Source organism: Scomber scombrus, chromosome 22 (genome assembly GCF_963691925.1).
Source record: "Scomber scombrus chromosome 22, fScoSco1.1, whole genome shotgun sequence".
NCBI lineage: Eukaryota > Metazoa > Chordata > Actinopteri > Scombriformes > Scombridae > Scomber > Scomber scombrus.
This window is the reverse complement of record NC_084991.1, coordinates 14737451-14755684: the sequence shown is the minus strand read 5'-3', so window position 1 is coordinate 14755684 and position 18234 is coordinate 14737451. Positions and strand designations below refer to the sequence as shown.

Below are 18234 nucleotides of genomic sequence, written 5' to 3'. Positions count from 1 at the left end.
TGGCAGACGTGGGCTTTAAATAGAAGTGTTCCCTGTGTTTTTCACTCATTGTTTTTCCTTTTGTAAGCCGTGTCACTCATAGCTACAGTAGTCCCAGAGGCCCCTCTCCTGCTGTGTTGTGCGGTAGGTAGATAGTGCTCAGTCTGCTGTTTATTTGGAGGAGCTGCTCCCATGGGCTATTACTGGGCTCAACTGTGACTTCCACATATGGGTTCAACCGCATAAGTTGTCATGCAATATCAGGCAAAAGTAAAGGGCCGAGGATATGTTATTAAGAGGCACTTAAAATTTGGCGTGATTTATCATTCCACATTTGTCATGCTTTTTAATATCAAGCAAGGTTTTGGGTTTGGTATGGGTTTAATGCTCTTCTTGGAAGTAACATCAGAAAGCAGCTTAGATGGTATTTAAGGTTGGGCTTCCAAAGTATTTTATCAAATCTGAAGCAACATTGAATTTGCTTGTCGGATCTGAATCGTTTCAAATCCATTTATTCAATCTATTTGGATTTCAATATTTGCAAATTATGTGATAAATAATTAAAACTGGCCATTATTTGTAGTAGTTTTGAGGTGTAGCGTAAATAATGTTCATGTCATGATACAACCTGAAACTCTTACATGATGCAGCTTTTTTCACAGCTACCTGCTCTGATTACTGGAGGTTTCGATTCAGTAAGATTTTGTTAATAAGCTTAAAATATTGCTATGAGATGCAAAAAAACAAATAAAAGTCCACTCATGATTATCGAGTGTTTTCTTTGTCCAGCAAACAATCTGAATTACACCAGTATGTAGAGAGAATATTGACTTTGGGTAAGCACTCATGAAATGAATGTTAATGAACTACAGTGATCAAACCTGCCATCTGTTGTTTTTAACATTTTGACAGGTGCAAGAGGAAGTGAAACTAACAATCCAACTACTTTAATGATTCGCACAATAAAAAAAGGAGCGAGAAGAGATAAAAGAGAGTTAAGGTAATCCAGGTATATTGCTCATAAATCGGGTAAAAAGCAGAACTGGCTATCAAAACCAAAACCAAGGCTAATGACACTTTCACTATGACAATCAAACCTGTCAGCGTCAGTCACCTGTTACACCTGTTACACCTGCTGGTGTCTAACTTCATCTTTGAAAAATGAGAAAATGGAAGGAGTAAGTGAAACGAGCACATTCTTGATGCAGCATCCAAACAGCAAATTCCTCCAATAATCCAAAGATTGATTGGGTTTCGTCTCAACTGAGATGTTCTTTCCACCATAAAAGGGTCTATAAAAAACAACGAGGGGTACGATAAGAATTAGAACAGATGGATTCAGTTGGGAGGGGGGTGGAGGGGATCTCACTATGGATTGTTTTGCAGATGGTATCAATTATAAAGATTTTGCAATGGGGTTATTTATTTATTCCCCTCATGTGTAGATTTATGTAATCTGTATAAACTGGAGAAGGCACCATATGTTTGTGGCGTTTGTCTGTCAAAGATATTAGAGGTATGCTAATGTCTGCTCTCTGACTGCAAGGAAAAATGTGAGCTCTTTGTTGTTTTCCAGGGAAGCACATGTTGTGGAAAATATAAAAGGAGCCAGAGCTAACAAGACAAAGAAGCGTACACCCATTGGTAAATTCGATTTTAAGAGATGGCCCTTGCCTCACAAGGCACTCTGTCTAAAATAATTTAATTGTAACCTGCTCTGAAACCACAGAGTATGCTGGTTGGCAGAGGTATTTGTTTTGTGTCTACAAGACATTATCTCCTTAATTAGGCCGTGATTTAGGCTTAGAAATTCCTCTCCAACAGGCCGGACCCTTAATAAAGAGAAAGAGAGGAAACAATCTCAGGAGGAAATCTTTGCTTTCTAAGCCATTCTTCACTAATGACTGGATCAAGGCTGTGAGCAAACTACAATGCCCAAGTGCCCTGGCATCCTGAGCATCCACAGTGTTTTTGTGTTGTATAAGATTGAATGCCAAATTTGCCAGGCTGCTGTTTTGAAAGAGACAATACCCCCCCCCCCCCCCCCCCCCCCATGGCTTACATCCTTACCTCTGTAGGAATGTTTTAGCCAGCAAATTGTTTTAAGTTTTAGATTGGTGGCAGACGTTTCCTGAATCTAGCGTTTAGATTTAATCTCAAACTTGGACATGACAATTAACTCCAAATAATAGTAAAGTTAACATTCACAGACGCAAATTGCTGGTTTGGTGGATCTTAGTGTGCCTTGAACTGTCTAACAATTAAATGTAAAAGACCTTTTGGCAGCCTTACTGGAGGAACATACAAATTTAGTTGGTTTACCTGCTGCCTTCCGCTAGAAACAAGCCATTACGTTAGACAAAGTTATTCATTTTGTGTAACAATAACTGTGAATATCCTCTAACCATGTTCAACCATCGTGATCTTGTTGTACATTTGACTATTAGCGAGCCAAAAAAGTGAAAATCAAGTTGTTTCTTCATGTTATCTCAAAGAATCTAAAGCTAAAGATGGAAGGAAAAGAAGGAAGCACTTCACAGAATCTCACTAAGAGTCCTATTAAATAAAAGAGAAATCATTTTTAAAAAGTAAAAAGCTCCTGATATAATTCCAGTACAAAAAAGAAATATGATGCCTGCTGCCTATTCAGTCATACCAGTGTTTTTCAGGACAGCTTTTGATCCTTGTCCTGTTTTAGCCTCCATGATGGCAGCTGCTGTGTTTACCAGGAGATGTGACACAACCTCAAACCTTTGATTGCCAGGTGTGTTGTTCAGGTGCCGGTCGGGTAGCAGGATGGTTAAGCAGTGCCATCAGGTGCCCTCAGGCTGCTACTGCTCTCCAGCTGCCCGGCAGTTACAAACACACACACACACACACACACACACACACACACACACACACACACACACACACACACACACACACACACACACATACACATACACATACACATACACATACACATACACACACAAACACAGAGGGCGAGGCTGACTCACCAGTTCTTGTTCTTTCAAGAGCTGTCTTCATAATCTTCATAATCAGTCACTCAGCAGGTTCGGGCCATCTCTCAGTTATAGTCTTTTGCGCTGTGCAGAAGGATCCTCATTATTCTGCACAGACATGTTCCTATTTCAGTAGGTAACTCAACTAAGGTTGTTTTGCATTGCCCGATACTTCTTCAACTTCTCATTATTGATTCTGGTTCTCATTGATCGCTGGTTCATATTCTTGTCATTATTTGAGTCTGAAAAGAAAGAATATATTGACAGCAAATGTCATGAATGATGAGGTATTTTGTCTTTTTCATATTTGTAAAAAAGCAACAACATGAAAAGTACCTTTCACCTCTCATGTAAAACTCTTTTTTTTGTTGGGTTGGACATGCAAGCAAAAACTGATTCTGGAGTTTATTGGTGCCACTTTCTTCTACCAGTTACATACCATCACATACTTCCTCTACATCCTCTTTGTATTAAATTATTCATTGTATATCTGTACATGTGAGTAATAGATACTCACTTGTGCATATTGGGAGCTAGGGATGCTCACAGATGACCAACTATTTCTCCAAATATATGTATAAGTTACACATCTATCAATACAGAGTATTGATTCTACCAGTGCTGTTTTAAAGACTAAATTTAAAATCTGTATAGATCACTGTGTGGATCTCATTGGGGTCGTTTTTATGTAAGGTCACGACATTACTGATAACCCAGCCTGCCTAATAAGCTCAGTATCAGCACCAGCTCTAATTGGACATGTGGGATCAGAGCAACCTGCAGTATTATAAACAATGTGTAGATGGCTTACAGGGAAGGAAGACAAATGCACAAGTCCATGATTGGTAATGAAAGATGTATTTCTTAACTATTTCTGGTTTTCTTTCTAATACATATGGAACTAGCTCTAACGCAGAATTAATCACAATACCTCAATAATACAATAACACAATAACACAATACACTTCTAGAAGTTAAATCATCAGTGCTTCAAATAATAATATCCTCCTTTGTGAATGAGACTGTCTCTTTGTTGTTGAATAAGAACTAAACATATACATCATAGAATAACCCAATAATCCATCAATACTAATAAGACAAAACCAAACCAAAATTGGAAACCTGAACCTTAATTTCCTGTCTGATTCTATACTGCCCTATCCAATGCTAAAAGAAATCCAAAAACCTGATGAATCAGGGCTGATAAACAAGAACATGCATCTAGACAAATCAAAGGCAGGGAGCTCTACACCAGAACACCTGCATGTTATAATTCACTCTATATTAAGACATTACCTAACATCGTTAATTTTGTTTTATTTGTGAAAATGAATCCATAGTAATTAAATGATTAAATCAATTTTATATACACCTGAAAATTGGAGAAAGCAAACCTTTTGAAATAGCATAAAAGAGACTGTGTGAAGCCTTTCTTGATAAAATGTTTTGAGCACTGAAATATCGAGCGTAATTGCACATGCCAATTATTGTTGCACGTTAAAGACCAAAGCCTGATGCTTTGTTGCCTGCTTAGTAACCTGTAACAAAATGTTTATAGGATAGGTTGTTTTTCCTTATACCCAGTACACATTCAACATTTTTTGAGGACTTTTGGCAGCAGTATCATCGAGCAATCCGAGAATGTGAGAAAACCATTTGCACTGTGGTCGCTGCTGCCATTTCTGTAGCTTCCTGGATGCTTTGGACCTGGCTTTACTCCTACCCAGCATGTCTGTGGTTCTTTTGATAGGTCTATGAAACCTGAATAGTCCCTGAGTTGTTGGAGCACTGAATGAGCCCAAACCCTAAGCCAAGAAAACCCAGCATCAGCCGCCAAAAAACACGATGGCCTAGCAGAAAGGCAGCGAGGGCTGAATGGCACTTGGCCCTCTGACCACCTCGTTCTCATTAGATAAACCCAATCAACAGAGAGGCAGGACAGATTTCTGCTCCTCAAATGTCAGCATCACAAAGGCCCAAGAAGTCTCTTCTTCTTGCTCAGTATCCATTGTGAAAGGGGTCTGCTGACACAATACCTCTCTGTCTTCACGTTGGGATTGTTTCTCCTCTGCCAAGTGGACGAGTTCAGTCAATGCCAGGCTGCAGAGTAGACCGAGTCCAACCAGGTCAAGAGGCTTCAATGGTAAAATAGAAGAATGGACTGGGATACCAGATGTTAAACAACCCATTTGGCATCATGCTGTGGGCCAAAGTGAGGATCAGACATACACGTGACGAGATACCAGACATTCCAAGGAGAAAATTTGTGGAGAGCCACAGCTTGGGGTCACGGGCCATATTATAGTCTGCTGATAACACTGGCCAGGAGATAAGATGTTATTAAGTCTGAGTTAGGTACGCGTTATCCTTCCTATCCATCTCTGTCACAAGTGTAGATATGCATACATTCAGATATACAGTACATGCACTCAGTTTTTTAGCATTTAATAGGATATCTCACCACTATCCGTAACAATGATTTTCCATTTATCCAAACATTCTTGATAGGAACAGATTCAGTTGAGTTTAATACAACGCTGCTACTGTCAGTCCAATCTTTCTACATAGAGTTTGACTCTCCTTAAACATTCAATTTATATTTAATTGAGACAGGACATGATTTTTTGTATTGATTATATTGATTATTCCACCAGTTAAACCCTCACTGTGACCACACCAAGTTCACCAAACAAGCCAAATACACTCTGACAAACAAGCCTTCAAACTAAATGTCAGGGGGGAAACTGACAACAAGTAAGGGAAGTAACAACAACAAATCTGTGCCTGGTAGCAGGTAGAACAAAAGGCAGGAGTCCCAGTTTGAACTAATATGATAGAAAGCTCCATGTGTCACCAAGTTGACATATTTCACAGATATGAACATTGAAACTATAGTGAAGGGTGTAATATTACTGGTGATGATGTCAATATGACTATCAACAAATCATATTCTCTGTCTATTTTTTTTACAGAGAATCGCGTGTCAAAATAGGCAAGATGCCAGATCTCTAGATGTTGTACCACTGCAGCTGTGCCACTCACTGGTGCTGTGTGGCCGCTCTAAACTATTAACATAGGCACAGTAAATTATGATGAACACAACTCAGAAAACTTAACACAAAGTTATTTGCTGATTTATGCACCAGAATCCCTTTATATAACAAAACAAATGGTATTTGTGAGATCTGATGTTCACGCAGATCCCTAATTCACTTTTATTTGAGCCCGAAAATAGCAGCAGTGAATAGTTGTTTGACAATAAAAATGTGTCTTCAGCTGTGAATGGAATTTTCTAAGCAAACTGAACTGAATCTATCTGCTGACTAAGACGGTAAGATGTGCTTTAAAGTTTTGGGAAAAAGCCAGTAAGACCTTGAGTTATCTTTTGGGGGGGATAAAAGTTGTCTTCTAATTTTTAGATGTTAAGATAAAAGCCTAAATGAACAGACTGGAAGAGAAACGGAGGATCAAGCAGGACATGGAAAGGCAGCAGGATGTTGGCTGTTGCCTCTGTGCCCTTTTGTCTCCTGGCTCTTCATCATCTGTTATTTCTTTTTATGATTTTTAGCTGCTTGTGTGGTTTTCTAAATCCTTCCTGATGATGGGCTGAAAGATAGAAAACAACTGGGTTACTCAGCGGTTTTGTGCTTCCACGAGAGCTGCTAGAAACATATGTACAGTTAAAAAAATATGTGTTGGAACACCACTGTCATGCTGCAGCTTGGTAGGACTGGTGGGTTTATGCTTTTTTCTTTTTTTCTTATGCCGTGCTGTGCAAAAAACCAGAGCAGGAAGGAAGAAGAAGTGCGCATGCCAGCACCGGGGCAAAAACAAGATTAGGGGTTAGACAAAACACAGGATCACTTCCCCTCGCGGCCTCTGTGCAGCACACAGCAGGCACCCCGTTATTACTGCCGGTTTTGCAGGAACAGGACTCAATGCCGGGGGAAGCAGGACTCAGGAGAGGCTGCCGGGCTAAACGCTAAACGCTCTAGCAGCCGTCACCACCAGCCTGCCCCCACCATCTGATTCTGGCTTGAATTGCAACCATCCCGGTCTGTGGTCGGGACACACAGATGTTAAAACTATCTTACCTCTCACAAGACGGCCCAGAGCTCCTGCCCTAACTCAGGGAGAAAGCTGTTATTACTCAATGTCATGTGTTAAGAGGATGAGTGTCAGGATAACTGAACATTTGTGTTGCCCAGCAGACAAAAATCATAAAGTTTCCCTTTATGTCGGTGCTGTTTTAAATTCACTAAGCGTTGTATTATTTTAACTTCTCAAGCCTCTGATTTTGCTCTTCAATATTCTCATTAAGTCATATTTGCAAGACTTACTTCACACAGGTACAGTCAGCAGTTTTTTAGATTTTCACTGATATTCCCTGCAGCCTCTGATCAGTATCGAAATCATTAAAATCTTATTTACACATGCTCGAGTGACGAATCCAACACAGTAAACATCAGTAAAAGTCAACATTACTTTTTGTCTTTGAGTTTTAATGCAGATGAAGTGCTGATCATTTTAGACAGTCTGCACTGAGTTACCTCATAATGCTAATGTAGGCTACTTCTGTCAAAAATGAAGGCAGACTTGATGATCCACTGTGATGGAATATGCAATGCAAGCTCAAGCAAGTAAGCTCGTAGATCTTCATACTGCATGGAGGGAATGAAATAGATGGAAAAAACAGTTTGCAAGGCAGCTGTGTGAAGTGTTCGTGTGAGGTAATGAGCTTAAAATATGCACATGCACAACTTGGTATGGTAATATGATACACGTCATATCATTATCATGCATGTGGTTGCTGCAACAAGTCACAGTGATTCATTTTTTTGGATTCTACATATTTTATGCATCATTTTGCAGACTCTCCCTCCTTGTTGGTCAGTGACACGGACCAATCAATGTCAGTTTGTGTACAGTCCTCTGCATGGTCAAACACTAGAGAAAGCAAACAGCAGACTTGCAAAATGGGGCTGCAACTACAGACTGTGTCCACTCCACTCAGAAGCAGGTCAGCGACGTTTATGTGGAGAAAACTTAAGCAAACACACAAGAAGATAAAGACGTCCTGCTCTCCATTTCCTGGGATGACAATGTTTACACCTGGAGGAAACGGAATGCAAAACACAAAAACAAGCAGTGGTTGAGTTTTATGATTCAAAAGGAAATGTGTTTAACTTTATTGCATAGGCACTCGCACACAGGGCGTCTGACCTTGTTTAGTTGTTTATTCCCACCTCAGGTACCGTGGATGCAGTAATAAGATTAAGGTACATGTAGCACTCGACTACATGTTGTGAAATCCCTGTTTCTGGCAGGAATGGTTTAGAGGGGTTTAATCTTAGAAGGCAAAAATAGCATCTGAAATCATTTTGAAAAAGCACAACACATGTGGTATTTTCTCTCCGGTTATGTAAAGCCAATCTGTTACGCATAATTTCAACCAGCAGCTAAATATTTATCAGGAAGTCATGTAATTACACAATTTTCATGATGTTGAATAATTTCATGGCATTAAACATAATCAGTTAATGTCATCCGTTAACAATGTTTTACAGTTTTACACTGCCTGACATGTTATGCTGCACTGTTGCTTTGACTCATTAAGTGCCGTTTACGGAACCTGTAACTCTTAATTTCATCTTCCTCCTGCTTTTAATTTTTCCCCAAGAAGCACTTAAGGAACTCATCCACAGCTGGATCCTGGTTTGAATTGATAATGAATGTTTTACATCTAAGGTTGACAGCCAAAAATACCGCTGTTGTTCAAATTGACACGGTGATTCATTGGATTAATATTCAGCCGCAGGGCTCACACAGTGCCAATGGTGTTGATGAAAAGCTCTGTAAACTACAGATACTTCAGAGTCAGTTTGTGCTTGGAGAGGGGTCACGGCCACAAGACTATTACGGTCCGTTGAGGGTCAGACGCACAGCATGGGGCCGCAGTAAGCCTCTTTAAAGCAGTGAAGAGGGTTATTTAAGGTCTTCTACTGGCTTCTTACAAACATCCCTGTGTTGTAATGCATTATGTAGAGCTCTATTAGTCATATAACAGCTTGTCTTGAGGTATTGTAGCTGATGTATACCTCCTCAAAACTCCTCCCGAAAATTGATTTGAAAGTGACAGCGAGCAAATAAACCCATCGGTCCTTTTTACCCATGAGGAAACTGTAAACAGACAAGCACACAGAATACTGAAGCACCCGTCAATATTTTAGAGTATGAGCTGTTACTCTGTGGAAGATAATACAGAGCCACTAAATGCAAAACCAACTGTCTCAAGCTGTCCTTTGTCCCCACCTCCATGAGACCGCCAAACAAAGAACCTGTGTGAGTTTAATCTATCGCACAGTTTTTATTTTATGTACTAGGATGTAAAATATGTTTTCATGTGTAAAACTGACAGCTAGCGAGTGCGTATCATGTCTAATACCATGTCAAATTCATGCACTGCCTCCTTTGCACATCTGGTTTTTAACTTTACTATTATTTGAATTCTTTTAAATATGATCTGACAGTTTACTGACCACAGAACACTGTGATCTATTATTTTAGGAATAGTATAAACTTTATGTACAGTAGTATAGTTTGTGTCTGCCCTGTGTCTCGTACATATGGAGATAATATTCTGTGTACCTTGTATTTTTCTGTATTCAGCTATTTGTAACACTTCAAGTCTCCAAGACAAATTCCACCAAGGCTAATAAAGTATATCTTATCTAAAGTGCGTAGTCCATCTGTCCTGCATCAAAATAACTGAAAGAATGAAAGAAAGAAAAAATACTACAACTGGAACTGAAAATAAATCGAGGGAGAAAAAAAAAAGCTCCAAATACTCCTCTATCCTCCCAACTCTGCACACACTCACACACACAAAAACACATCCACAGCCAGACTCTTTACACGCCCCAGTCAGAACTGCTGCTCTGTTCCAACCTACTGTGGAGGTTATAGACCAGAGAACAAGTTTAGCAAACTTGCAGTGTGCCAAAGGGCTGTTTCCCACAGATGGATGAAAGCTCTTATAGACAGTCAAAGATTTCTGCTGAGCCTGACTGGCCTGCCCTCACGCCTCAGCTCCATCTGACACATCCAGAGGAATGCTGATGCTGCTATCTCTGGGTCAACAATCACAGTGGACCCCTGCTGTTTGTTTGCTGAAAGCTCTTTTTCTTTTTTGTATCCCCCTATGTAAAGAGAAACTAATTTTGAGGTCTGGCTGGGTGCTGATTAAAATATTATAGTCTCACTCAGGGTGAAAACAAGGGGTCAAGCAGATTTCAAGTTCAAAAAGTGAAAGACTTTAATTTGATAATCGACCGATTGTGAAGAAAGGAACTCGGAGGGGGGGGGGGGGCCTTTGTGGCCAATACAAGCTTTGATTCTTAAGAATGTCTTGTACGCTGTTTGACTTGACTCTGTCCCCAAACAACCCTCTGTTGTGCAAGTCTGGGAACTTAAGTCAAATGAAAAGGCATCAGATTTTAGCGATTGGAACCAGATGAGGGATGATGGCGGTGATAAGTCATAAATTAGTATGGTGGTAAATCATGAAAATGTACAACTTTAGTTGTTGCTGTGAAATGATGTTTTAATGAGTTTTTCTTTATTTTCGTCACTCCTTTCCTTTCTCTGCATGTTGTTTCTAAGTGCCGCCATTTTGGCCAGTACTTGAAAAGGAGAGATTTCAATCTGAAAAGGCTGAGCAGGCTACAAATAAGTTTTTAAGTTTGGTGAGAAAAAGCAGAAATGAGGTGTTTGCATGTTAAATGAAATTTCAGCAAACATTTAGTAACCCTTCTACACATTTCCCTCAGACCTTCCAGTAACTCTCTGTGATACTTTGATTTTCATTTTTGAAAATATGTCACATCAGGTGAGAGAAAATGTATTTGAGTAGATGTAATGTTTTGCCAGAGCTCAGTGTAAATCCGGTTACATGTTTCTGCGGCTGTCAAATGATGTCTCACTCCTGCTCAGAGCTGGCTTACCTCTCCTGGACCTAACACTGACCTTGGCAGCCTGTAGTGTCACATTAGTCAGTCAGCAGCTTCGGGGTGAATGTCCTCACTTTGATCTTTGCCATACCTGAGCACAGCGCTGTGCACGTCTGTACTGTTGTCTGAGCTGACCGGCAGTCCTGATTAAAAGACAGTGGGCATCAGTGTGCCAGCGTCCCTCTTCTCTAATAGATCATCTTAATGAAGTCTCTGTGCTGCGGCCGAGTGGCAGGTGATTAATACACGCAAGTCATTAAGCCCGCTGTATAAGAGTGTGCTGCCTCCGGCGGAGGTGCCCTCTGCTTGTTTCGAGATAAATCTGAGGTTTAAGTGGACAGGGCACTGGCAGGGGGACATAGCAGCATGAGCATGTTGGATCTGATTTAGGTCTATGGAAAAAAAAACACATTTTTAGGAAGGTAGGATTAAATATTCAACATATACATCCAATAAGCAGTGTCATCATTGGTGGTATCGTTTTACAAACTCCTATTATTCATTTACATGTGAGAAGAGTTTTGTCTGACGTAAAACATAGAAGGGAAAATACAGTTAAATGCATCGAACATTAAATGTGATTATTTTAGGTAATTTTGCAGACATTGTGATGTATATTGATAAAAAGAGTATGATATTACCCTCATCTTTGTTTTTAACTTGTTTTTATTAATGACAATACATTGTGTGTGGTGTTTTCTTTTCCTTTTGAGTAACACACTTTCGCATCTAATTAGACTGGAGTCAAAAAGTGTATATAGTTGATGTAAAATCTAATTAAATGGGTAAAAGACAGTGCCCAAAAAAGGTAAAACCTTTTTTTTTTTTTTTTTAGATATAGCTCACAGATCATGAATCTTTTGATCACTGGATGTCACTGTAGCTGTAACTGCCTCTACAGTATTATGTCAGTGGGGGTAATGTACAGCAAGTTTCACATTGAGTTTGAGTTTCTGTTTTCACATATGTTAACCTCAAATAACAAACAGATGGAAAAACATGGAAAACAATATGCAGGGAGAAGAAATAGAACCTCTAGCTAAACCTCGGCCTAAATACAAATATGTGAAAGATAAACAGTATGTAGATTATGTAAGATCTTCACATAATACTGAATACTGACACTGTTTTGGAGGATTATTGCAAAATTAATCCCTGCGCTAAGATACTATTTACTTTATCCACCTTGTTTGCTGTTTAGAGTTTATAGCACATTATACCTTCATACTTATTTTAGACTTTAGTTATTATTTCATATAACTTTTTCAAATGTTCCTGCTTACATAAGAAGGATTTATGTGAACAAGAACTTTCCTCTTTTGCTTGTGTGTACCTGCTGCTGAACAATTGGGTGACAGATTCTTTGGCGGTTAAGCCTTTCTTACCTTTTCTGTATTTTTTTGACTGATGTCAATGCCTGCTGCTACCCCACAATGCACCCCACTCGCTCTAATTAACCATCAAACAGCATCACTCTGACAGCGACTTAAAAGACAAATGCCAGAGCGGTTGTGCAGACAAAGGATCATATGCAATCAAATTCTTGCAGCCAAGTACGGAGCTTTAGAATACACGACTGATCATTTTTCTCCCCAAAGACAGAGTTTCCAACCACAACAGACATTCCAATAGACCGTGACGCTTTTCTCCAGATGTAGCTTCTTTAATTCTTCATGTGCAGAGTGACAGACACGCGTATTGAGGCTGGAGCAAACCAGGATACGTGCTTTACTTGTTTCACTTAAGTAAACACTCCTGTGAGGCCCTGACAATGTCCCGTCATAAACAGGAAGCGGAGACGTTTCTGGAAATCTGGCTGCTGCTTTTAGCTCACATTCATGTTTTTAATTTTGTTGATGTTGGTGTAATATGGCTTATTAGGGAGCAGTTAATCATACATGAACATATATCTAGACTTTGTTTCCAGGATTAATAATCACGTAAAACCGCAATATTGAAATGTTCGGTGTGGTTTCAATTAATCTAAAAGTCCTGGTTTGGCTTAAAAAGTGCTTCCATCAGGCGTAATTAGTCACAGCTGAGAAGAAACCAGCTGGCCAAAACAGAAATTCAGATTAAGACTTTGCTTTTTTTTTTTTGTGGGGAAAAAGCCACATGTGTTCTTCTATGTTGTTTGTTTTAGCTAAAAGCGTGATTCAAATGAGCTATTGCTATCTCGGTCAAACTTATGCAAAGTCATCCCGCAAAATATTAAATATACACTCGACAAGATCATTAGTCTCAATGAAACATCATGAAACATCCTGTCAGTATGTGTAAATAATGTGTTGGCTGGCATTAGCTACTTTGTGCAGTCACTTTTTTTCATTTACGAACTGGAGAGTGATCTATTAAATGTGCCGCATCTTCAACCACTAGCAGAAGAGCAAGAGGCGAAATTTAAGAGCTGTGATTTGTATCTTTGACACTGTTTTTCATAAAATCTGATCTAACCTTTAAGAACTTCCAATGTAGAACATTTCATAATGGTAAAATATGAACACATTGTTCCGAACAGTCAAAACATCAGTCATTGTGCCGTTCATTCATCCTTCCACACCTTCTCTGCTCGTTTCCATCGTCCAAAGGTAAGAAATTGGCCAGAAAAATACACAGACTCATTTTGATGATGTCAGGAGCAAAAACATCCCTTATATGGTTACACACGAATCCCTCTTTCCCTTTATTTGGAATAGAAGAAATGCACAGCAATTTGGAATACTGGAGGGCAAAACGGGCTCCTTCCCCATCCAAAATAAACTTTGAGATTCCCGATTCCACATTTCAGGCACATTTGTACATAGCTGAATGGTTAGTCACTGCACATTTGACTGTTGACACAGACAGACTTCTGTTTAATTTCATTTTTTTAACTCAAAAACTTCCACCCCTTATTTCCCACATATTGTCTACTCCAAATCCTGAAATAGTGCCCTGTTAAGTTGGCAGCTATGAATTGATTCAGAAAATGTTTCATGTGTAGGCTTGGATGCAAATTAAAGTTTAAAATCGTGCAAGAATACCGCAAACTATGGCAATAATGACTACAGAATTCAAATCAAATTAGGAGGATTTATTACAGGGCTCGTTCCTGTCATTGTGTCCGCCGCTTGTACATACATGCAAGAGATGAAGAAAGGAGGAAGAGAGTGCAAACATTAGCCTGTGAGCGAGAGTCAAATAGAAAAGGAGCTGGCGTTTTCCCCGAGGACAACTGATAAAGCGTTTGGCAGGAAAGGCTTTGCAAATGACTGCATTCCTTGTAAACCTTGTAAAGCTATTTTTACCACTAAAGGTCCTGTCGAGCGGGCACCTTTTGTTCGCCCTGCAACGCGAAACAGGAAAGACTGGTTTGCATTGTGCCCCTCTGGGAGTTTGGCCCTCGATCACTGTCTCTCGTCATGATCCAACCATCCATCCTAATGTCGAGCTCTTTTTATGCAATGCTTCGTCACTGCTCCCGACAGATAAACCAGTTAACTGCGCGCTATTAATGCAAATAGGAAGCACATATTTCACGAGGAAGCTACGAATGCAGATTGCAGGGAGTCAAGTTGGAAGTTTTCTGCAGCAATGTGCAAGATCTAACTCCCCATTCCTTTGTATTGTTACAGGGATTTTTGCTCTGTGTGTGTCATTTATTGTGTTTTCAAGGGACATTCCACCAGTCAGAAATCCCCTCTGACTGTCCCTAGGAGGTGAAAGGCCCCCAAACAGGCCGTCTTCCTGTTGGCTCACCATATTGCATCCAGTTTTGCGTAGTGTTAGAGCTGCAACTCCTCATACATTCCTGGAAGTGAATGTGATCATGTCTTAAGAGGATTAAGAAGAGACTCTGGCTGTGTTGAGCTAGAGGTTAACATTGCTGTTATGGTGGGAACGACCTCGCCTGTCACCGCACATCTGTCAGTGTGTTTACATGCACTGGAGTGACCGAGTTACTGTTACTGTCCGAGAAAGCGGATTTCTTGGTTGTGTAAAAGGGTAACTAACAGATTTCCAGCAGGGTTTTATAACTGTGAGTGTGAATGGCTGAGGCAGCAGTGTGGTGAGATAAAGGGAACATTAGCAGTCGCACCAGTGCATCTTTATATCCAAAATAATTAAGTCCAAACTTACTCTAAAAGAAATAATTTTAACTTCTTAAAGTTTAAATAAGATCATTTTCATACCTGAACAGTAACATTTTGATACATTTCACAGCAATACTAGTCATTAGTCCAAAAATATTTTAAGTTGGCAGCATCTTAAATCACTTAATACTCTTAATACACTTGAAATAAAGAAGCCTTAGTAAAAAAATATGGTCATGAAGGTTTAACGCAGTGTAAACATGCTGCACAATTATTTGCCATCACCTGATTTCTCTCCGAAATCCATGTCATGCTTGCATTTAAACAAGTGTCTTCACACTGCCCAACACTGATGTGAGGTTTTGTGTTGTCTTCCCTTCTCTTCTGCTCAGAGCCTGGATGAGCTGGATGATGACGACGCAGGGGAGAAAAACAGGAGGGAGGAAGAGGAGCTGGTCCAGGCCAACACTGTCCAGAACGAGGCCATGGTAGCTGACCCCTCCACTGGCCACTTAATGGTAAGCAGCGACATGGCGGAAGGAAGGGAGAGAGAAAACAGCGACCTAACAACATCCAAGAAATGATGTGATGTTTTATCTAGCAGCGCCTGTTTGTTTCCTGTCTGTATTGTCTGTCTCAGGATCATATGACAGTCTACTTTTTTTCTTGAGCAGAATATTGTACAGATTGATACATCGGTGCTACCAAACAGAGGCACTGTTGCTCAGGGTGTCACCCAGTGAGCTTCAGAGCTGATTTTGTGAGAAAAGCTGCAGTGATGCAAAACCCAAAGGTGTCTTGGCATTTCATCATCACTGTGAAATCGGTTAAAAGCATAACGAAACACCCTAAAATGCTGTTAAAGTTACTAGATGAGAAAGCACCTCAGAAGTCTCTTGGTTTTTGCTTGTACAATTTTGCTCATCCTTAAAGTCGGTCGAACATACATAGTGTGATATAGTGTTGAGACATTTTCAGAGCAACTACTGGAATATGAGTTTATGAAAAAACAAAGCAGTATCATCCACCCTGTAGTGTAACATAGCACTGTGCAGTTCACAGAGTGAAGAGACATAATAATAGAACTTCATTTGAAACCACTGTTAAGATCTGCTTTGTTTATAAGGTGTCTAGTTCTTAACAGTGTGAATTAGAGACGATCTATGTCTTCAAAGTAAGTCTTTTAATCTTTGTAAGTAATCCTGGGTTTATTTAATAAAGGTGAACCCATGCAGAGACAGCCTGCTCTTCTTTCAAATAAGCCTGGGACGTGTCTGTAGAGTGAGGACGCAAATGAATTAGTCGAAATGAAACCAAATCGGAGATGACACGCTCGTAATTTGAGTCGTATTTTTTTGACAGCGCCAGTAGTTTATGTTCAGCAGTGCAGTGTGTTTAATTTCAAAGTCGCTTCAAAAATACACACGGCGTGATTATTAATAAGAAATGGAGCGTGCAGAGGATATGAAAAGAATCCAGCTGTGCAACAATGGCTGAAACTCGCGCTCTGTTTGCATTTCTGGAAAAAAAATCATCAGACTGACATGAAAAATTTCCATTTGGAAGAAATAAAAAAATAAATGGCGCCTCCGCTGAGTGACAACCCTCATGGATGTAGCTAAGAGTCGTGTTCCAGATGGATCGGCTGTTATGCATCAGCAGGCTTATTTTGTTTTTGGGCCCTGGAATCGTCGGAGGCTGTTTACGCGGAGCGAGGGCTTGTGTATGAAATATGTACACAAACGCCACACTAACAGGAAGATTGTGGCACCTGCTGAGATGTGGCTCAGCTGAGAAATAAAAAGCAAAGGATGTGACTATTTATATGAAGTAGTGTGTGCATTAGCAGAAAAGCAGTTCAGTAGAATCTGTTCTCTGCTGCAGGGCCACATATCTGTCCAGTTAGAGAGATGGATACTCAGTCCATCAGTTCAAACAGAATATGTTGGTTAATTTGTGCTGAATCTATTCTTACCATGTCAACATGAGGACTAATACAGACCAGATGTAGGTATGCAGAAACTAACTATTAAATGTCCCGTTCAACTGACATTCATATTCTGCTGGGTGTCCTGTGTCAGCGTGCTTATAAGGAGGCAGAGTGAGAGAAATAAAGAGCCGCGGAGAGTTTGGTCAGTGAATTTACTACAGAGCTGTCAGCGAGGCATCTGTGAAGACGGAGCATCCCAAAAATGTGCCATTCCTCTCGGGCCCCATTTATCATGGGGAGACAAGCAATTGCCATGTCAGGCCCGCTATGATATACAACATCCAGACGGGCCTCTTAGCTGGTATTAAGAAATCTGTACAAAAAGTTTTTTAAGAAGAAACTCACTTAAGCCTGCGTCTCGCAGGGTTTCAGAGCAGCTCCCAACCAAAACAAGCTGTAAGTCTTTGCTGGTGAAGACATGAGGGAAACTCAATCAAGGATTTTTGAATATAAAATATTGCATCAGATGTTTCTGTAGCGATGCCCTTTTTCCATCTCTCTCTGGGAACCTGGGATACATTAAATGTGATGATGATGTGTGCTCTCTGGGCGTTATGCATGAACACACACACACACACACACACACACACACACACATACAGTATCTCCTCTCCGTGTAGCTGGATGCATGTATCTGATATGTGGCCCGCCGGTCAGAGAGGCCCTCTACAGGCATGTGGTCCTGGTTATTAGGCCTTACCTCCCTCTGGTATGCGAGTCCTACAAGGAAACCTGTTTCAGTGATCCAGCAGCTAGAAGCATATGGAACATTCCTCGGGATCATCTGCTTTTAATGTGGCGCCAGGTCAACAGCAGAGATGTTCAGGTCTTTCGCTGTCTCTCTCACATGGAAAACACACACTGCTGACATTATCCAACCAGCACTTTTTAACAAGCCTCATTTGCATTTTTAATTAGCACCTTTCAGTTCACAAAAATGGTGCTGATGTAGAGCATCTTGCCTGAACAGCAGGGATACGCTCACTACCAATCACATGGCATTTCCAGTGAGGAGCAGCAGCCTCTGTGCTAACAGCTCAGAGAATTCATGTTGCTGCCTAAAACAATATTTGATCACATTCACACCTCTGTTGATTCAAGAGTTTAAGGATTGCTTTTGTATAAGCCAGCTAACCCACACCAATATTTATCTTTGACAGGACTGCTGCTAGAAA

The 18234-nt window shown here is 40.2% G+C and overlaps 1 protein-coding gene across 2 annotated transcripts in view; it reads left to right on the top strand.

Moving 5' to 3' along the window:
• The window catches only part of pawr (PRKC, apoptosis, WT1, regulator), a 67132-nt gene that overhangs the window by 31836 nt on the left and 17062 nt on the right, over positions 1 to 18234 (top strand). For both annotated transcript variants that reach the window (XM_062443833.1, XM_062443834.1), the window contains exon 3: positions 15462 to 15587. In XM_062443833.1, coding sequence (XP_062299817.1) covers positions 15462 to 15587 — 126 coding nt within the window. The remainder of the gene's footprint in view (positions 1 to 15461; positions 15588 to 18234) is intronic.